At 52.1% G+C, this 22,490-nt stretch overlaps 1 protein-coding gene across 1 annotated transcript; it reads left to right on the forward strand.

Annotated features, from left to right (window-relative positions):
- The first annotated feature begins 7,096 nt into the window (after positions 1–7,096).
- On the forward strand, positions 7,097–21,599 carry C8G (complement C8 gamma chain). Its single transcript, XM_030535980.1, has 7 exons — positions 7,097–7,234; positions 9,477–9,616; positions 13,886–13,956; positions 15,868–15,969; positions 17,420–17,521; positions 18,451–18,489; positions 21,516–21,599. The coding sequence occupies exons 1-7, from the start codon at positions 7,097–7,099 to the stop codon at positions 21,527–21,529; spliced, it is 606 nt and encodes a 201-aa protein (XP_030391840.1). The 3' UTR covers positions 21,530–21,599.
- Positions 21,600–22,490: the final 891 nt, after the last annotated feature.

The following is a 22,490-nucleotide window of genomic DNA, read 5'->3' on the forward strand; positions in this document are numbered from 1 at the left end:
AACTGGGAAGGGTTGCAATCACTTTGGAGGACAGGATTAGAATTCAAAACAACCTCGACAAATTGGAGAATTGATTTGAAATCAAAGAGATGAATTCAATAAAAACAAGTGAAAAGCTCTTCACCGGGGGGGAGGGGGGGATAAGTTTTTGTTCCCCAAGGCCTATTGTTTTTCCTAAAGGTCCATTCCCCTGAACAGGCCCTTCCCAACCACCTATCTAGACGTAAGCATCTTGACTAGTGGGTGTCACCCAGGAGCAACCACATTTGAAATACAGATACAGTCAATATTCATAACTCCAGATATAAAAATGATACATGCATACAAATAGGATACTCGTATTCAGCAAATCATAACTTTTCCAAGGACACCTCACATGCCCCATCTTGTACAAAATGCATCATAATTATCCCATAATCATATCATAATAATATCACTGTGAAGAATATGGGGTGCAGTGTCACACCAGTGTCCTGCTTTCACTGAGAACGATTTTGATTAATAGGCAAGTGGCTGACATCCCAAACCACTGATTTAGTTGACTTAGTGCAACTTCTCTGTATACTCACATCATACATCGTTTGGAAGCCTATTATGGAGATGAAGTATGATGTGGAGCTGTCAAGTGGTGCTTTACCATAGAAAAGGGGATAAACACGTTAAAATGACCACTTGGAAAAGTTTGCATTCATTTCTGTTAGTTTAATGACTCTATGTATTATTTCAAGACATAAAATTGAATTTCTTTGAGATTTGTACAGGTATTATTGAAATGTAATAGCGATGGTGGCAGTTCTAGTCAAAATCATTATCTTGTTCATCACTATGATCTCTGTTGAGATCTCTGCGTGGGTTACCACAGTCTTCACTGCATTGGCATGGACACATTCTGTGCAGGGAAGATTGTTCCAACTTCGAACACAGTTGATTTTGCAGCGACCCTCTACTGGGACAGGCACAAGTAAGGTCTTATAGAAACTGAGATGCCATTGGGCTCTTAAAGCACATAGAAGATAGTTCATCGTCCACATTTTTCAATCCACCTTGCAGTAGTTGTCAAATATCTGGTTTATCTATAAGCAAAGACGTCCATATCTTTGTTTGCTTTTTTGACATACTCTTGAAAACTGCCCTTACAGGCTGGGAGCTTGGCCAGTGACGTGTCCTTTTTCATGGCTAGATTGAGGCACAAGCAATTCAGGTCTCTGTCTTTCCTTTTTTTTCTTGCTCTGATCGTACTGCACTGCTACCCATAGGAGCCAACTTCTACTGGCGCCAGTGGGTGCTCGACCCCCCTCTGCACCCAGCCCTGCCCTGACTCCACCCCTCCCTGCCCCCTCCTGCCCCCATTCCAACCCCTTCCCCAAAGTCCCTGCCCCAACTCCGCCCCCTCCCTGCCCCTATTCTGACTCCTTCCGCAAATCCCCTCCCTGGCCCCACCTCTTCCCCACCTCCTCCCCTGATCATGTCACGTTCCCACTTTTCCCCCTTCCCTCCTGGAGCTTGCTACAGCTGTTTGGCGGCAGCAAACGCTGGGAGGAGTGGGGACGCAGCACGCTCAGGGGAGGAGGCGGAAGAGGAAGTGAGGTGGGGTGGGGCGGGGTGAGGAGCTTGGCTGCACCCACTGATTTTTCCCTGGGGGTGCTCCAGCCGCAGAGCACCCATGGAGTCGGCGCCTATGCTGCTACCAACTTCCCTGAAGCAGAAATTGCAGCTTGTCCACTCCTCTCTCCCAATTTGGCAAGATCTCTGAAGCAGTAAGCTCCCTTTGTTCTGACAGCTTTAAACAAAGATTTTTTTCCCCATCTTGGTGTGTACAGCAGGAAGTAAGTTGTAGGAGTCAGGAGCGCATGTGTCACAAATAGCGTGAACAGGTGTGAAGCGACATTTGTCAGTTGTGCTGGGAATGATCCCGTTCAGGTGGATTGGAAGGCAGTGAGCAGTAAGGACCAAAACATCCATCTCAGGTGACCTAATTGCTATGGTGCTTTGACACCAAGAGACTCAAACCAATACTGGCACACACAGCATGTGTCCACTTCTTCCTGTGTCCTGTACGGGTCTTGGCTTCTTCTGCACCTCTCCTAAGGATGGTCTTTACTACTTCGTCACTGGAAAATCCTCCAGCAAGAGTGTGCTGGGCCTGCTCCTACACTCTCAGTGTGTTTTGAACCAGAGTTTCATAGAGCAATTTGACATGTGACTGCTCACTGGATGCCAGGTTTAGAAACTGTTTTCATGGAGTCTTAGGGCAACCACCATCACCTGAGGAGAGTGTCTTTTCTTTCTCACACTGTGATGCTGGACTAGCCACAGACTGTTCTTGAAATACCACTCTAGCCATTGGATGGAAGATATTTTTTCCATCAATGGTCTCTGTGCTGATGTCTATATTATCATCTTCCTGGATGAGATTGCCACCACCATGATGTGGTATAATTCCATTTAGAATGGAGCCTTTCTGCTTCCGTTTTTGCAGCACTAGTGATGAACTGCCTTTGCTCATCATAATTGACGCAGAATCCAGGAAGGTGCACTATGTAATTTGCAAGCCCCTAACTCATGGTGTAGCTGTGCAGCGAGACTTATGTGCAGTGGTGTGATGATTTTGGAACTGCTAAATATTATGCACTCTGCAGCTAAGTTCCCTCTAAGCTGCATCGCCGCACAGCTGCACAGCTGCCTATTAAGCACTGTGCAGGGGCTCAGGGCTGTGGCAGGGAGAGATGTCCCTCCCCCTGGCCCCAGCACGAACCTGCCAAAGACGGGGGAGAGGTGTCCCTCCCTGCAACTCCAGTACGGACCTGCCACGGCCAGGGGAGAGGAACCCCTCCCTTGGCCCAGCCCAGCCCCTCCAGAGCTGCCATGGCTGGGGAGAGGCACCTCTCCACTGGCCCCGAGCTGCTGCAGCGAGGGGGGGGGTGTTCTCTCTCCCCACCGCAGCACTGGGGCAGCCTGTACCCCAAACCCCTCATCCCTGGCCCCAGAGTCCATTCCCCGCATCCTAACCCTCTGCCCCAGCCCTGAGCCTCCTCCCGCACTCCAAACTCCTCATCCCCAGCCTCACCCCAGAGCCCGCACCCCTAGCCGGAGCTCTCAGCCCCCTGCACCTCAGCCCTGAGTCCCTCCCACACCACATGAATTTGGTTATGTGCAGCGATATGGAGGTGTTGTATCGCACATCACCTCCATATTGGTGCACATAACAAAATTAATTGCACACGCGGACGTAACAAACGAGAGGGAACACTGCTCTGCAGTTAAGAGGCCCCTTCTTTGAATATCTTCTGAAGGATGATGCTCTTTGCTGGCTGAATTATACCTCTCTTTTTCTGACAACCAAAGGACAAACTCTGATACTAATTGGAGCACAAAAGTAGCTGATCTCTGTAAACTATGGTCACCTGGCTTTTGATAATATTCTGAGGCTTTTGTTTTGGCTATTTCAGTCTGAAGGATTGGAGAGGCATTATACAAAACCACCCGTTCATTTGGAAGCTCTTCATCAGGCTCACTTCCCAGAAGAAAATCCACAAAACATTTGGATGACTTAAATTCCTGCTTCAGATGACTAGCAGTTTGGATAGCATCTGTTAATGTTATTATGCTGCATAGACCAACTGTAGACTTGCCTTGTCCATGCTGTGCATGGAATGAAATTGCAGAACCATAGTGTTTTTCTACTCGTGCCTGTAATTTACTACTGGAAAGGTTTGCAGTGTCTACATTGGAGGGAATATGGCTTTATACCTTTGTGCCGGTTGAACAGGAGAAGAGCCTTCTTGTTGTACATAAGATCATTGTCTGCCTCTTCAACCAGGAGATAAAATGCAGTGTCATAAGGTGACTGTAGTGTTGCTGTGCAGATAGCTGGTTTTACTTTAAGATTCGTTTTACTCCAGTAGGAAGAAAGGCAGGTGAGTGATACACTGCATCCTTAGCAATCAAGTGTCATCATCTCTGCTTTGATGTGCTGCCTCCTTGAGATCGGTTGCTTCCTCCAAGGTTTCTATGTCATGAATTACACGTTCACAGACTGGTGCTAAAGAAGATCTATACATTAGTTATCAAAATGGCCATTTTTGTTCTGTGAGCACTTCGATTGAAGCCCAGGATGAAGCTGTGTGTTGTCATCTCTAACACTGATACTGACCTGTGCATAAGTGTCACTGAATTAAAAAGCTAGTTTCTAGAATAGTTCAACAGCTAGAACTGCAAGCACAGGCAGTTACAAATTAAAACCTTCTACCAGGCAGAATAGATGCTACATTGTACCTACAAAAGCTTAGAAATGGAGAAACGTTTCATTAGGATTTCACGTACATTTATATCTCCCCATTATGCAGCACAGAGAATGGGCATGTGATCTGCTGCCTGGTGCCCAGCCTTCATTGTGAGATTGATCTGGTCAGTAAATGTAAATGTTTACTGAAAAAGTCAAAACCTGTTATAATCAGTTGTGAGATACTTTGCCAATTCAGAATATGTAACATGAAAACGTTTCATGGTAGCATAGTGTAAAATGTTGATAGTTGCTGTTTTTGCTGCCTTCTAAACAGATTGATCATTTCTGGAAAAAAAAAACCACATCCTTGCCCACGCAAAGCAATACAAATCTTTTAATACATTGTTGTCTGGTAGCTTTGACCAAAACTCACCACATTAAGGTGCAGAAATTACCTTAAGCAGTAAAAGCTGTAATCAAAGTCCTGTTGCAGCGTTTCTGGAACTGCGGAAAACAATGACGCTTTCTCATTCGGCCGTTGTTTCAACTCACTTACAGGCTTATGCCAGACTTGGCAATGCCACATCGTGCTTCACCTCAACGTCCATAAAATGAGCTTTCTAATGATGTCTGGTGTGGTTGTGGGCAGGGTGGGTACATTAAACTAAAAAGAATATGACCCTTTGTGGAGAATTGCCACACTTTTTATAAGATTAAAAAAACAGACTGTAAATGCTTTTTGTGCCCGAGATGATCAGTCAAAGCCCTAGCGAGAGAGAGCCTGAGCCCACAGATTGTTTATATATTCAGCCACATTTTTCTTCTTTCTCCACCGCCCGACAGCTCTCTGTGTGGACAAGACTTTTAAGCAGGGGAGCTTTGCAGAGGCCAAAGAAAACAGAGCCTAAACAAAGGCTTGGGAGGTCATTTCTCATCAAGCAGACCAGGCCTGTTTGGCACTAGTGTTCTGCTCTACCCTGCCCCAAGAGATCTGGGGTCAATCTGCAGCTCAACCCAGCTCCCACTTCCTGGACCCACAAGAGCAGGAGATGCCATGTGACCACTTCCTTCTCGTTAACTTCTAGGACTCACTCCAACAGGATATACTCATAGGTGCTGCAACTAGGGGTGCGTGGGTTGCAGCAGCACCCTCCTGGCTCGAAGTGGTTTTCATCATATCATAGAATCATAGAAGTGGAAGGGACCTTGAGAGGGACCCCTGCACTCAAGGCAGGACTAAGTATTATCTAAACCATCCCTGACAGGTGTTTGTCCAACCTGCTCTTAAAAATCTCCAATGATGGAGATTCCACAACCTCCCTAGGCAATTTATTCCAGTGTTTAACCACCCTGACAGTTAGGAAGTTTTTCCTAATGTCCAACCTAAACCACCCTTGCTGCAATTTAATCTAGGGTTTACAGTTTGGTTCAGTGGCTCTCAGCACGCACACACACACACACACACACACACACTCTCTCTCTCTCTCTCTCTCTCTCTCTCTGTTCCAGCGCCCCAGATATGCTTGAGCAAATAGCTGAAGCCGAAAATGTTTTAAAAAACAAGTTTGACCTTGTTGGAGAAAAACAGAGTTTTTACTTTTAGGTTGGGTGAAGCAAGTTAGATACTCTATTTTTAGCAATTGACTGGAGGGAGAGAGCTAAACAGGTTTTTTGCAGGTAAACAATCACAGCAGCATTTATACCTTGTTACATACAGTAATGAGCAACAGCTGCATTGTGTTCATACATAGGTTATTTTGATATATATATTTTTTTCCTTTATTTAGACTATAGTTTACATTTTATACTTATTTAACACAAGGTTGCAACAACTTTTTACACAGTTATTTTCTACTTGCCTTACACAATTTTTGCTTTTACAAATTTTGCCTTATTAGGGTTACAGTGAGCCTGACTTTTGCTTACTGTTTGCACTGACATTTTTTAAAAGTTTCAGTTAGTTTTTGCTTTACTTTTACAACCTGAACAGGAACAAATTCTCACTCACACTGGTGCCTGCACTGAAGCCCATGGAGTTATGCTGAATTTTTACGGATATGTTGAAGAGCAGAATTTAAACTGTAATGTGAAAAAAATCTAACAGTGATACATTTCAGGGTTAGCAGTCCTCATGCTTCCTGGCATAAAGCTGATCAGACATCAGGAAGTAATATAGGAAAATACCAGGAAGGTGGAGCAAAATTTGCTTTACTGAAGTCAAGGCTAGAAGGATCCCAGTCAGCAAAGAAGTCCCATTAACTTCAGTGCTTAAGTTAAGCACGTGCTTAAGTGCTGACTCGGGTTGGATTGAGGCAGGTGCTGAAGTGCTTTGCTAAGCCTGGGCCTTAGGCTTGCTGGAATTAAGCCCAGTTTGTGGCTTGGCCAGGTGAGCCCCTTTCCGTCACTTGTCGTTTGCAGGTCAGTGCCAGCTCTTCCTGGCCATCTCGCAGGGGGCAGCAGGAGTTTGTCGCTCCACACGCAGCGTGGCTCTCCCTGCCCAGCTCACCCTCAGCGCATGAGTTAATTCAGGTTCTGGCTATTGCACAGGGTGGTGCACTACGGGATGTTACCTTTGGCATGCTGGGCTGGGGAGAGAGCCCTGAGACACGTGACCAAGGGCTGGGAGGGCTGCCTGGACGTTCAGGGACTCCTGGACTGCACAGCTGTTCCCCTGTGGGAGGCATAGTGTGGCGGGGAGCTTTGGTAACACAGCCCCCTCTGTGTAAACAGCCTAGAGATTTGCTTCTGGTCACTTCCAATAAGAGAAGCAGAGTGGCTTAATAAGCAACCAGCCCAGCCCTCCCCTCCCCCAGGGCCCCACCAACCACAGCCGGGTTCACCAAGGGGCTTAGATGGTCCTGGGGAGAGACCATGGCGCCTGCCGTACCCACCCTGCTCCTTGTGCTCCTTCTTGCTTCACTTGCTCCTGGGCAGAGACAAAGGAGGCCCCCAGCCCTGGAGAGTCTCTTTGAGAAGATCAAGATACAGGAGAACTTTGACCTCCAGCAGGTGAGGGAGGGACTGGGGAACGCTGGGCATCCTGGGCACTGGCACAGCTCCCCAGGGGGTCCTCTGTGCTAGAGCTGCTGACCTGCTCCATAACTTTCCAGGCAGGCATCTAGGTTTGCCCAGCCCCAAGAGACGGGCTTGGGTGATAGCTGCTACCTCGGCCAATATCCCAGGATTGAACCAGGGACCTCCAGAGTGAAAAGCACGAGCTGCTACTGCACATGTTAAAGATGCCGGGCTGCTTAGAGGGGCTGAAATCTCCCCTGTGGCTGTGGCCTGCCGGGGCTACCTCAGCAGGGTGTCAGCGAAGGGTCCCAAGGCTCCTGGGAGCTGAGTGTTGCTGAACACTCAGTGGGCAGGAGTCTCACTCCAGTTTCCCCCAGTAGCCTCAGCAAAGATGCTAAGTACTCGGGGGAACATGGGGGGGCACTGGGGGGGGGGCTGCGGTTGGTTAGGAGGGGAGCTTACTCTGCTGCTGCTTGTGGTATGCCCATGCCCCGAGAACCCCAGCCGGGTGCCCAGGCTCCAGCACGGCATTTCTCAGTCTGGCAGCTGGGTGCACGGACCCCTGAGGCCAGACAGAGAAAGGATGTGAGCAGCTCTTTCCCCTGCCTCAGCTTCTGGCTCTCAGCAGGTAACCTGAGGCAGTCCCTGGGGAGCTCCTGTGTGATTGCTGAGGTGCCTAGAAAGCTACTGCTGGGAGATGCTATAGAAACATGGGGCCAGATCCTACCTCCCTGCACAAAGCCCCAGGGAAAGGGCTTTATGCTGCAGAGCTGGGGTGGCAAAAGGGAATCCAAGTCCTCACAAGCTGCCCTGTGGCCACTGTGATGCCCTTATGCCCGGGGCTGGCCCACCAGCCCAAGCAGTAGGCACCAATCCTCTGGCCACACTATGTGCCTACTTCTGGGGGCATCCTGTGCCAACAAATTCAAAATTCTGCACACAATATTTTAAAATTCTGCACATTTTATTTGTCAAGATAACACTACATAATCACGCCAGTTTAAATTATTTTGGAAATTTATTTCAACATACCTGTCAACAAGTATGTCTGTAAAGTGTTACAGACACACACAAAAATTCCCCAGGAGTAGAGTTAAAGAAACCCTTATGACAACCCAGTTCCTGTTTCTCTGCCCCTCCCCCGCAGAGCCCAGCCATGTCCCCCCTCCCCCGGCCAATACACCCGAACCTCCTTTCCCCCAGAGCCCAGCTGCGGGGCACCCACGAGCCAAATACCCATGCCCTCTGCACAATGGAGCCTTGTCTCAGGGAGGGTATCAGGTGCTACTGTTATGTATGTGTCACAATATCAGATCTGTGCATTTAATTTCTATTTTGAGAAATAGGATAAATGTAGCTGAAATCTCACAAAAAGTTACTTTTCTGCTCAGAATCTGGTCAGTGCTGTAATTTAAAAAATCAAACAAAAACTGCAGCATTTCAAAGAACAGGCTTAGAAATTACAGTTCAGTGTCTGGCGGCATGGCTATGTGTTTTGATGCCAGAAGTGTCACTCCATGAGCAGGAGTGGGAGGTCAAAAACCAAAATTTGGGGGCCTGTGAAGTAGCCAGGAACAAAACTATAAATACTGTTTGCAAATGTCACCAGAAGAATGCTGCATTTTTGCCTAGCTGTAACCAGCACTTAATCCAGTGCTCCTTGTGTTATTCATTTGGCAGTCTGGGAAGCAGGCACTTGTTAAGCCCATGGGGACAGCACATGCGCCAAAACCATGGTGCCCTAAAACTGCTCCTTGCAGGGCCAGCTCCAGGGGTTTTGCCACCCCAAGCAGCCAAAAAAAAAAAAAAAACGCTGTGATCCTGATCTGCGGCAATTCAGCGGGAGGTCCTTTGCTCCAAGTGGGAGCGAGGGACCCTCCGCCAAATTGCCGCTGAATACCTGGACATGCTGCCCCTCTCCAGAGTGGCCACCCCAAGCACCTGCTTGCTAAGCTGGTACCTGGAGCCGGCCCTGGCTCCTTGTGTCTGTGTGTGGAGCCGAGCGGTGAGCCTGTATCTCAGGGTCTTGCCCCCAGTGGATAGTCACCGATAAGCCCTTTTGCCACTATCAGCCATGGGAAGGAGGGATTCCACCAGCTCAGATGCTGCAGCTCCTGCCTTTGGCTCCTCAGAGGCTTCGCTTCGAGACCCAGCAGCAGCACCCAGAGTTTTGTCCTTGCTGTGGGAGGGATGGGGCGAAGGTGACTGCATTGTGCCACCCCCGCTCCTCTTGTAGTTCTCAGGGAAGTGGTTCCTGGTTGGTGTGGCCTCCAAATGTGACTACCTAAGAGAATATAATCACCAGTTGGAAGCAACAACCATGGCGGTGTCTGCCTCGGAAGGGAAGTCGCTGGCCATCAGTACCTTCCGGAAACTGTAAGTGGCCCACTAAGGAGCCCGGGTGTTGGGCCAGACTCCCTGGCCTCCCATGCTGTGTGTTTGCTGAGTCCGGGCAACAGCTCTGAGCCCAGACTGTAGGACTTGCTTTATGACCCCTTGGGACTCAGCTCCTGCAGCCCTTCCTCTTATGCTCACCCTAGCGGAGCAGGCCTGACTCCCCGTGTGAGAGCACCAACAGCTCAATGGTGCTGATGCCTGTCTGTGTGAGGTGCCCTGCTACCCCAGTGCTCCAGTCTGGGGGCCCCACGGCAGGACCTGTAAACAGCTTCTGCCTGGCTCTGCCCAGAAGATATTCCAGCCCAATGCGTAGGGTTTGGCCAGCCCTTGCAGTTCCCAAGCACGCAGCTCCTCATTCAAGGAAAAGAGGAACAACCTGGAAGGAAGGGCAGTGAGGTTGGGAAGTGTGGCCCTGATTCAGCACAGCAGTTAAGCACATGCTTGGCTTTAAGCACAAGGACTCAGCCCGGTTTTACAAAGCACATGCTTGAGTTCCGTGGGCTCAGGCACACATAGCTAAGCACTGGGCTGGTTCGGGGCCTGCAGCGGCAAAGCCCTCCATTAAGGCTGATGGCAAGACATGGGGACACTGCTGAGCTGGTAATGCAGAGAGTGCGTTGCAGCTCGGGAGCGCTGGTCCAATGTGTTACCTGCTGCCTACCCTGCTAAAGAAAGATTCCACCCCCACCGCACTCCCCAGGCTGCTTTGGGGTGATTAGAAATGGAGAGGAGAATCTCAGTCACTTCCCAGCCCCTTTGCCTGCAGAGAGAACCTGGAATATGGAGCGAGAAAAAAACTATCCCTGGTAAAGAGGGGACATTGCAGCTTGGGGGCTTAACAATGCTGCCCATGTGCACACACACACACACACACAAACACGCATTCACACTAACACACACATGTGCACAGGCACACACATTGAAAAGCTCAGGCCAAAGTAATTACCTCACTACCCTTCCCCTAAAGCCTCAGCCTGTTCCCATGTCTAATGTGGTGATGCTGCAGGCAAGTATCTGTCCCCTTCAGGCATACACCTGAAGTACAGTCCCATTGTGACGGCAACCCCGGGTGCAGCCTGGGACTGTGGGTCCTCTGCACCTCCTGAGCTCTCTCCAGCCTGGGCTGTCTCTCACAATGCCTTGCTAGTGACCAGCAGCAAACCCCTCCAGGCACTGTGATCACTCAGCACAACTGCAGGTGGAGCCCCACACCCACCTAGATTGCATGAATGTTCCCCGAGCCACTTACAAATCACAGAGAGAAAGACACCAGCCAAATCCCCCCAGCTCCCAGCACTGTACCCCAGCAATGTACCACCTTGCACTGCTCAAGATGAGCAGTGCAGATTTATTAATTGGTTCCCCACTTCATCAATGGAAAGTGGATATACACCAGGCTTTGTAAAATTGAGCTGATTTGCCACATACTTCATACAAACTCACTGGTGAAGATAAACAGTTAAACAAATGTATTGACTATAAAAGATAGATTTTAAGTGATACTAAGTGATAGGCAAAAAGTCAGAGTTAGTTACCCAAAGAAATAAATTACAACCAAGCAGCCTAAACTCTCAACCCTATTAGGCTGGACAGTAACTCGATTAAGCAGTTTTCTCACCCCACTGGATACTGCAGTCCTTAGTATACAGATTTGTCCCTTAAATCTAGGCCAGTTTCCTCTGTTGCAGTCTTCAGTCTTCTTCAGTGTCTTTGTTGCATGCAGCATAGGTGGGGGCAGGAGAAAGGCCAATCCTGGGCCCCCTGTGTCTGTTTTATACCCTTAGACCATGCGCTTGGAGAACACAAGTCCAGGCATGTCTGGGGGGCATTGCTGAGTCCCCAGGCAAGGTTGAGCAATTCCCTGGTGGGGCCTCATGCAGGTGAGTCATTGAATTGTAGCTCCCTTGCTGGACAATGGCTGGTGATGGTTGTTTCACACCCCGTCCGGGTGTTGGTTACTATCCTTGTTGTTGCCTCTGGGGAGCTAATATCTGGCTGATTCCCTAACTTACAGCATGTTTTAGTGACAACCACACAACACAATTCTCATAACTTCACATGCATTAATTATACACATCTGTGATAGAGAAATGACTTTCAGCAGATCATAACCCTTCCCCTGATCCCTTACAAGGCCTGCTTTATATGTAAGATCACGATTATCTCTAGATGAGGAATACGGCGGGTGACAGGGTGCTCCCCCAAGGTACAGAATGTCATCCCCACCCACAAGCCTGGCAGGTTCTCTCGTCTGCAGGGGGAGGGGGAGGATTGCTCACTATTTCCTGTCCACGTTCCCTTTCATAGTGTCCCCAAATGGGCCTTTCTCTGATCTTTCCCTTTTCTTTGCATGAGCGCACAGAGTGCTGCCTACGGGCACTTTCTGGCTCACCTTCGCTTCGGAGCTGGCGAGTCAGCCAGAGGTCAGGCAGCTGCCTGGCTTTGCATTTGATCACTTCTAGCCCTGCCATGTTTGAAGTAATGTGATAAAAACAATTGCTAAAATCCTGGGCCCACTGATGTCAATGAGAAAACTCTGCCCAAAAGCCGATGATCCCTAGTGACCCTGACCTCAGTGGGAGTTTAGCTTGGAACTCACTGCCATGTAGCTGTTGGATATTAATTCAGAGCCAGCTAGTGTATGACTCACTAGGCCCTGAAACAGGATTGATTCCCTTCTCCTAAACTGTCACCAGACACCTAGCCCAGCCCCCTTCCCCACCCCATAAGGCAAGGGCGGGCAAAGTTTTTGGACTGAGGGCCCCATCGGGTTTTGGAAATTGTATGGAGGACCGGTTGGGGAGGGGGGCGTGGCCCGGCCCCATCCCCTATCTGCCCTCCCCTCTTCTCACCCCCTGAAGGCCCACCCCCAGGACTTCTGTGCCATCCAACTCCCACCCCCTGTTCCCTGATGGCCCCGTGGGACCTCGGCCCCATCCACTACCTCCCCCACTCCCTGTCCTCTGACTGCCCCTGGAACCCCCGCCCCTGACTGCCCCCCGTCACCCCATCCAATCCCCGCCTCCTTCCTGACTGCCCCTCTGGGCTCCTGCTCCCCACCTTCAATCCGCCTGCTCCCCACCCTCTGACAACCCCAACCCCTATCCACACTCCTGCCCCCTGACCACCACCCCAAACATATCTTCCCTCTATCCAACCCCCCCACTCCCTGACCCCTTACCGCGCTGCCTGGAGCACCAGTGGCTGGTGGTGCTACAGCTGCGCTGCCGTGCAGTACAAGGCACCAGGTCAGGCCAGGCTCTGCAGCTGCACTGCCCCAGGAGCTCGCGTCCCCGCTGCCCAGAGCATTGCGCCGGTGGCGGAGCGAGCTGAGGTTGCAGGGAAGGGGACTGGGCGAGCCTCCGGGGCCAGGAGCTCAGGCTCTGGATGTGGCCTGCGGGCCATAGTTTGCCCACCTCTGCCATAAGAAGCGTCCGATGGCTGCTTCAGAAACCCACATTTCTTGGAACGTTCAGTTTAAACGAAGGCTGCCCGCAGCGTGTGGGTGACACTGACAGGTAACGCGACCTCCCTGCTATCTAGCACATGTTATCCATGGAGCTCAAAGCACTTTCCAAAGAAGATCAGTTCATTATCCCCATTGTACAGACGGGGAAGCTGAGGCACAGAGCAGGGATGTGAGTTGCCCGGAGTCACGCAACAGGCCAGCAGCAGACCCAGCCCAGTGCTCTACCCACTCTACACTGCTGCCTCCATAGCCTTGGAGGCCCTTTCCCAAGGTGGAGGAGGCTGATCAGCCTCTGTGTACGGATCAGGCAGGTGCTCACTTCGGGTGAGTTTCAGGTCTCTGATATTTGATACCTGGGATGGGGGGAACTAACTTAGAGGCCAGTGTGGCCAGATTTCAGAAGAACTCAGGGCCAGAGTTTTCAAGTGCTTGGCCCCTAGCAGCTCCCAGTGTGACACAGAGAGCTCGGCACTCAGGTGAACCTGGCCCTGTGTAACTGACCCAAGCTCCCACAGCGCTGAGTATTAGAAGACAAACTGTGTCCCCTGCATTGATCTCTCCCTGTAACACGTTCTGAGTTTGTAAAAATAACACTTGCAAATGAGTAATACATAAACCAAAGTAATAAAGAGCACAGCAGCATGGTGCAGCCGCGACAGCAGAACGCATCACATCTGACACCTTTCCCCTTTGATAGGTCCTCACCAACTGGTGGCTTTTCTCTGGCTGGCTCAGAGGAACCTAACACATATGCTGTCTTTCTCCCTTCACGTGCACAGGGATGGAGTATGCTGGGAGATTAAGCAGCAGTACCGCTCCACCAAAGCCCAGGGGCGATTTCTCCTGAAAAGTGAGTGAGGGGCTGGGGTTGGAAAAGGTTAATGTTGGGTGGGTTTGGCGTGTTCCTAGGCAGGACTTTGAAACAACCAAGCTAGCGACAAGGCATGTGCTGGCCAGGGCCGGGTCTAGGTTTTTTGCCACCCCAAGCAAAAAAATTTTTGGCTGCCCCCCACCCTAGCCCTGGGCTCAACACACCTCCTCCCACCTGTGCCTTCCCCCACCCGCACCCCCTGCCGCCCCAGCCCTGGGCTTCTCCCTCGCCTCCAGCCAGTCTGGCGCTAGCAGGGTTGGGGTAAGCAGCAGGGCTCCCGGGCTGCGCCTCACCCCATGGTCCCTCCAGCCAGGGCTCCTGCCTCAAGGACTGGCTGGGACCCAGGAGGGCAGAGCCAGGGGACTGCCCCGGCAGGGGGCTGAGGAGCCGGAGCAGGGTAGCCCCAGAGGGAGCGGAGCCCCAGAGAGCGGGAGCAGGCCCCACATGGCAGTGCCCCACCCTCTATGGCCCCACTGCTGCTGCTGCTTCTGGCCGCCCTGCCGCAGTCCCTGGGCAGCTCAGTCTGCTTTGCCCAGCCCCGCCTCCGGGGCTGGGAGGGCAGCCGCCCTGCAGCACCTGCAGGTGGTCCGTGTGCCCATGGGGTGGCCCCCAGCCGAGTGTCCCCCTCTCGGAGCCTGCCCGGCCCAGCCACAAGGTGCGGGCGCTGCTCCCTTGCGGCACGAACCGCAGCGGCCCCAGGGCACCCCCTGCACACGAGGCGCTGCTGCTGCCAGGGCTGGCTCTAGGCTTTTGCCGCTGAGAAAAAAAAAAGATGGCCAGAAAGCCGCCCCTGGAAATGTGCTGCCCCTGGAAATGTGCCGCCCCAAGCACGCGCTTGGTTTGCTGGTGCCGAGAGCCGGCCCTGGTGCTGGCTGAGCTCCCAGATCTGCCCATTATTAGCGTGGCAGGAAATATAGAGGCTGGCCAGCATGGTGCAATTCTGCTTCTCCAAGCTGCTGTTTGTCCTTCTATTGATGTTTGCTCCTGTAGGGACTCCAGATGGAGATCAGGGCATGGCTTGTGGATGGAGAGGCCAAGTCATTCTGCTTCCTATGTTAATTCTCTGGCCCCCAACAGGATAGTATGTGAACATCTCACAATCTGTAATGGAAGAGACAAGGAAGTCGCTTGTATTAGAACCTAAGAATGGCCACACTGGGTCAGACCAGGGGTCCATCTATCCCATCTTTGGACAATGGCCAATTCCAGGAGCTTCAGAGGAAATGAACAGAACCATCATGGAGTGATCCATCCCCTGTCATCCACTCCCAGTTTCTGGTAGTCAGAGGCTTAGGGACAGCCACAGCATGGAGTTGACTAATAGCCACTGATGGCCATGTCCTCCATCCACTGATGGGCCTATCCAGAGAAGCTTTAGAGCTCCACAGCACTCTTCTTGTGAAGCTCGCAAGCTTGTCCCTTCCACCGCTAGATGTTTGTTCAATAAATCACGTCCCCGACCTTCTCTCTCTCATACACTGGGACCAACACGGCTACAACAACTCTGCAACATTCCTTCATGTATTTCTCCTCAAACACTCCTGGGAGGCAGGGCAGGGCTATTACCCTATTGTATAGATGGGGAACTGAGGCCCAGACAGGCTAAGGACCAGAGTTTTAAAGTACTTGGGCCCCTAACTCGTATTGCACAAGGGCACTCAGAAAGCACAGGGTGGAGCGGGGACCCAACACCCGGTCTCCTGAGTCCTAGGTACATGCCCTAACCACTGAACCACCTCTTCTCTCCTTGGCCAGCCTTCATTGTCTAGCTACTGTCACTGCAGTTAGTACAGAGCCTAGCACAATGGGGCCCTGGCCCCTGATCCCTGCCTGGGGTCCCTACACATGAGACCAGTCCATAATTTGCTCTCCCGTGACTTTGGCTCCTAGGCCGTGGCAGCAACGTGGATGTGGTGGTGGGGGAGACAGATTACAGCAGCTACGCCATCCTGTACTACCAGAAGCTCCGGAAGATCTCCATCAAGCTCTTTGGTGGGTGTGCAGGCTCATGGCTGCTACCTTGGGGAATTGCCTCCCCATGGCGAGGCACTGAGGCACAGTGGGGCAGGCCGTCAGACTAGGGGGAATGTTTGGACCCAGGAGGCACTAGTGGCCCTCATGGGGTTGGGCCCAGACAAGCGCCCCAAGGTTTGTTTGCTTACAGGTTAGATTGTGGTAACTTTGCTCAGCGCCCCAGCTTGTGTCCTAGGGCATTTCCTCCAGGCTGCTCCCTCCCAGCTCAGGTCTATAGCCAGGGGGTCCAGAACCAGCACTGTTTGTGCTCCGGCTGCTCCCCACACATAGGGGTGGCACTGTGCCGGAGGGGTAGGGCTCTGCTCTGGGTAGGTGAGGGCAGTGGGGCTTTGGAGATGACTCTATTTCACATGGCAGCAACACTTCCTGGAGGCTGCAAATGTCTTGGTTTGAGGCGGGGCTCAAGTGTGTGGTAGGAATCACACTTGCTCATGGGAAGGCTGAATTTGGTCTGGTGGCTCCAGACACTGGATGGACAATCACCAGACTCGGACTAAAGCTGGGGTTGAAATGCTTTTCCTGCCCCACAAACATGTCTGAAATGTTGGAAAATGGCCCCATCCAGCACAGAGATAAAAAAAATCGAAATCTCGAAAATTTTCACAAACTAAACATCAGAAAAAAATGTTGACTGGGTCAATCAAAATGTTGAGTATTGGCCTGCTAAGCCCTGGGTTGTGAGTTCAAGCCTTGAGGGGGCCAGTTAGGGATCTGGAGCAAAAATCTGTCTGGGGATTGGTCCTGCTTTGAGCAGGGGGTTGGACTAGATACCTCCTGAGGTCCCTTCCAACCCTGATATTCTATGATTTAAATTTTAACTATTTAAAATGTGTGTGGGGGGTAGTATAATTAGCTTACATCTCTAAATGTAGAGTCACTTTTAAACAGAGAAACTGGAAGGTTTTCTTTAGAAAATATCAAAATGAAACATTTCAACAATTTAAAAACTTTTTTTTTGGAGAGGAAAATTTTGTTAAAACTGCCCCTTTCCCTGGGAACGTTTTGGTTTCAACAAATAGGCATTTCCGACAACAGGGGCAGCTCTAGGTATTTTGCCGCCCCAAGCACGGCAGGCAGGCTGCCTTCGGTGGCTTGCGTGCGGGAGGTCCTCCGTCCTGCGGATTCGGTGACAGCCTGCAGGAGGTCTGCCGAAGCCGCAGGACCAGTGAACCCTCCGCAGGCAAGCCGCCGAAGGCAGCCTGCCTGCCACCCTCGCGACGACCGGTAGAGCGCCCCCCATCACTTGCCGCCCCAAGCATGCGCTTGGCGTGCTGGTGCCTGGAGCTGCCCCTGTCCGACAAGAAACATTCCATGGAATGGGTCCTGACCCACTCTCCACAGTCACAGGTGTCCTGGGGCCGAACATAGTGCCTGCCATTGGATTCTCTTTATTTCACCCCTCCCAAAGGACGCAGCGTCAGGGTCAGTGATGCCATCGTGGGTAAATTCGAGCAGCGCATCACAGAGATGAACATGAGCGAGGACTTCACCTACTACTTCCCCACGTATGGTGAGTCCTGGCTGTCCTGCTGCTCAGTGCAAAGTGGGGGTGGGTTATCTTCCTCTGCACCCTGGGACACAGGCAATGTTCCCTCTAATTTTTATATCCATGTGTGGAATTAATGTTGTGATGTGCACTGTTATAGAGGTGATGTGTGGCAGGGGTGGGGCCCAGGGGTTCGGAGTGTGGGAGGGGGCTCAGGGATGGGGAGAGGGTTGGGGTGTGGGGGGCGGGGTGAGGACTCTGGCTGGGGGTATGGGCTCTGGGGTGGGGCCAGGGATGAGGGGGTTGGGCTGTGGGATGCCCTGGGACTGCAACGGGGAGAGAAGGTAGAGCGTCTCTCCCCGCCACGGCAGATCGAGGGACATGATCGTTCTTCTCTATTCGGCATTGGTGAGGCCACATTTGGAGTACTGCGCACAGTTTTGGGCCCCACACTATAGAAAGGATGTGGACAAACTGGAGAGAGTCCAGCAGAGGGCAACAATAATGATTAGGGGGCTGGAGCACATGACTTATGAGGAGAGGCTGAGGGAACTGGGATTGTTTAGTCTGCAGAAGAGAAGAATGAGGGGGGATTTGACAGCTGCTTTCAGCTACCTGAAAGGGGGTTCCAAAGAGGATGGATCTAGACTGTTCTCAGTGGTAGCAGATGACAGAACAAGGAGTAATGGTCTCAAGTTGCAGTGGGGGAAGTTTAGGTTGGATATTCGGAAAAATGTTTTCACTAGTAGGGTGGTGAAGCACTGGAATGGGTTACCTAGCGAGGTGGTGGAATCTCCTTTCTTAGAGGTTTTTAAAGTCAAGCTTGACAAAGCCCTGGCTGGGATGATTTAGTTGAGGATTGGTCCTGCTTTGAGCAGGGGGTTGGACTAGATGACCTCCCGAGGTCCCTTCCAACCCTGATCTTCTATGATTCTATGTGCCCTTTGTTGCAGGGTTCTGTGAGTCCGCAGATCAATTTCATCTGCTCGATGGTGAGTTGCAGCCCCCAAAGCCCATTGCTGCTCTACTCGCCCCAGCCAGCAGGGCAAGTGCCCCCCATGCTCCCCATCAGCCTGCAAAGCCTAGTGGGTGGGATGGTATTCTGCAGCCCCAGCTCAGCAGGGAGAGAGGGTGGGGAGAGGGCAGAGGGAAGGAAGTGGAAAAGTCTCTTTTTCATCATCTAATGCCAGCCTCAGGCAGCTCCCCCATGGACCACAAACTGCTGTCTGAGTGGACTCCCTGGGGTGAGAGGATGGGGTCAGATATGGGGGCTCCCAAGGGATGTGGGAACAGGGGCAATTGTGATAGAGGCTCCCTGAGGCCTAGAGAGCAGGGTCAGATTGGAATGGGCTCCCTGGGGTGGGGGGATGGGAATAGATGAGGGGCTGTTAGGGGCATGGGGGGCAGGGTCAGATGGGGTTGTGATGGGATCTCTAGGGTGTAGCCTGGGACTGTGGGACAGCTTTGCCCCCTTAACTTTCTCCGGCTCAGGCTGTTTCTCACAATGCTTTGCTAGTGACAAGCAGCAAACCCCTCCAGGCACTGTTATCACTCAGCACAACCGCATGTGTCGCCACACACCCAGCTCTATTGCATGAATGCTCCCACAGCCACTCATGAATCACACAGAGAAAGGCACCAGAGCCAAATACCCCCAGCTCCCAGCCTTGTGCCTTGAGAATGTACCGTCTTGCACTGGTCAAGACAAACAGTGCAATTTTATTAATTGGTTCACCATTTCATCAATGGTAAGTGGCTGTACATCAGCCTTTGTAAACCTGAGCAAACACGCTTACCAAATGCTTCAGGCAAACTCACTGGTAAAGATAAACTGTTAAACAAATTTATTGACTACAAAGGATAGATTTTAAGTGATTATAAGTGATAGGCAAAAAGTCAGAGTTAGTTACCAAAATAAAATAAAATATAAGCACACAGTCTAAATTCTCAACCCTGTTAGACTGGGCAACATCTAGATTAAGCAGTTTTTCTCACTCCACTGGATATTGCTGTCCTTAATGTACAGGTTTGTCCTTTAAACCTGGGCCAGTCTCCTCTGTTGGAGTCTACAGTCTTTGGAGTGTCCTTGTTGCTTGCAGCATAAGTTGGGGGCAGGAGAAAGACCCAGCAGTGGGCCCCTGTGTTCTCTTTTCTACCCTTAGTCCATGTGTTTGGAGAACACAAGTCCAGGCATGTCTGGTGGGCATTGCTGAGTCACAAGGTGAAACAATACACCTGTGAGTGAGTCATTGAATTGTAAGTCTTCTGCTGGACAATGGTGATGTCTTTTCAGCACCCACCCAGGTGTTGGTTACCTCTTCCTTTGTCACTGTCTCTGCAGATCTAGTATCTGGGCGCTTTTCAACCCCACAGCATGTTTTAGTGAAAACCATACAACACAATTCATATCATTTCATATGCATTGATTATATACATATTTAAATAGAACAATGGCTTTCAGCTGCTATCTTACATGGCCTGCTTTATATGCAAGATCACAATTATATAGAAATGAGGAATACGGGAGTTACAGGACTCTCCCCCAAGCAGGGCCGTCCTTAGGTATACGCAGCATACACGGCTACATAGGGCATCTGAAAATCTGGGGCACCGTTCCCCTCGCTGGCTGCCACTGGAATCCTCTTGTCTCCAGCCCCTCCCCTGCGCTGGGCTGGCGGGCTTCTCCCCACCCCCAACCCCACCCCTCCCTCCCTCTCTCCTCAGCCAGCTCTGGTGCCCCAGCCCCAGGGAGCCCAGAGCAGCCCAGCCAGTCACTGGCAGCTCCCTGGCCCGGCCCACCTCCACCCAGAGCAGAGTCCCTCCCTGGACCCTGCCTGCCTGAGCTGCTGGGTCTCTAGCGGGGCCCGGGCCAGGGCCAGGACAGGAGGAGTCAGCGGGGAAGCTGGGACGAGCAGGGTGTGTGTGTATGTGTGTGTGACAAAGTGACAGTGTGCTCACTGTCTCTCACACTTCCCTAACACACCCACCCACCCACCCACACACACACACACACACACTGTCTCTCTCACACACAGGCTGGCTCTCATCACACCCACATTCATTCTGCCTCTCACGAGTCACAGTTCCCCAGTACAGATTGTCACACAGACACGCAAACTCACACTCCCCAACACACACTCTGTCACATACACACACTCTGTCACGTACGCACATGCGCACACACACTTGTATTATTGTTGTTGTTATTACTGCTTGGTACTTCCTGTCACAATGCTCGTGGTGAGCCAGGAGTGGCGAGGGGCTGCAGGAAGGCTGTGGGCTCTGGCAAGATGCAGCCCCCATGCGACAGCGCAAAGCCAGCCTTGGGCCACTGCCGCCTCCATGTGTGTCAGCAGTGGGAGGGTTCTGGGGGTCTGCGGGCAGGGGTGGTGGCTGTGGCCCCTCGACACATTGGGGTCAGCGGTGCCGGCTGGGGACTGTCTTCAGTTGAGCACTAGTTTAATAATACTGGATAGGGCCCCACAAATCCTAAGGGTGGCTCTACTCCCAAGGTATAGAATGTCATGGGGGGCTCTCTGGGGCATAGGGGACAGGGTCAGATGGGGTGGGGCTCCTTGGGATATGAGGGATGGGATCAGATGAGGGGACTCCCTTGGGCATGGGGGACAGGGTCAGATGGGGTGGGGCTCCTTGGGGTATGGGGTCAGATGGACTGGGGGCTCTCTGGAGCATAGGGGACAGGGTCAGAAGGGGTGGGGCTCCTTGGGGTACGGGGTCAGATGGGCTGGGAGCTCTCTGGGGCATGGGGGACAGGGTCACATGGGCTGGGGGCTCCCTGGGGGGGGGAACAGGGTGTGTTCCAGGGAAGTGGCCCAATACCCCTCTCGTTAATGTTTCGGGATAAGGAGGTGTCCCTCCAGTCCCAATCATTGGCTCTGAAGGACATCCCTTATCTCATCAGAGGAAAGCTGACTGACTGGCAGCGGGTGGTTGCTGCGGCCCTTGGCAGGGCCCAGGTGGTGCCCCTCCCCTCAGCTCCTCTCTATCTGCTTTTCAGAAACGAAGATTTAGGTGAAGAGGGAAATGCCAGAGACCCCGGGAGCCAACCAGCCACATCTGCAGCCATGCTGGGTGCAGGAGCCTGGCCACCGGAGCTGCTAGTGAACTCTGTGGCCCAGTTATTCAGCCAGGGCTGGGGAGCTCCAGGTGGATACTGGGCCAAGGGAGTGATGAAGGGTGGGACTAGGGTCTCCTCTGTAGTCCTAACCCTAGTGTTTGTTCACCCCCAGCCCTTGCTCCCCCTCACTCCCCAGGCTCATGTCACTTCCACATGATACCACCACACAAAGGTGGATTTGGGTTTTGTGGGGCCCTGCACCAGAGCAGTGGGGCCTGCTCCCCCTCTCTCCTCCTGCAGTCCCCCCCCATCCTCTCCGTGCTTCTGCCAGGGAGTGGGATTGGGGAGCAGGGGCTTCCTCTGCCTGCCTGGTGCTCCTGCCAGGAAGTGGGCTTGGGGAGCAGGGGCTTTCTCCCACTTCCCGGCAGGAGCGCCGAGTGGGCAGAGTGGATCAGGGCACGGAGGCTAATCCATCACTGCCCCTGTGCTCTCCTGCAGGATTCTCAGCCCAACTGCCCTTCACTGCTACTGCCCCGCTCCCCTGACCTGATTCGGCGCTCGACCCCATGAGGAATCCCTGCTCTCCTGACACTGACGCAGCACGGCCGTGCAACCATTCGCTTCCGCTCCTGTGCGCTGCCCCTTTCAATTGCTCAGGGCCTGGTTGTGCCGGGCTCAGTGCTGACTGGCATGGAGCAGATGCCCCGCTCACGCTGTCTCTCTGGCATCCACAATAAACGCTGGCCAGGCTGGGGAGGCCCCTGTGCTCCTTGCAGATGGGAAAAGGATACAAGTGTGCCAGGAGGGTTGGAGATGGGATTCCCCCCTAGGGCCCCATACAGTTCCAGCCCCTGTGGTGAATGTTATTCCTGTGGCAGGGCATTCCATGCAGGACCGTTGTGCCAGTCAGTGCTA

Source organism: Gopherus evgoodei, chromosome 16 (assembly GCF_007399415.2).
Source record: "Gopherus evgoodei ecotype Sinaloan lineage chromosome 16, rGopEvg1_v1.p, whole genome shotgun sequence".
Lineage (NCBI taxonomy): Eukaryota > Metazoa > Chordata > Testudines > Testudinidae > Gopherus > Gopherus evgoodei.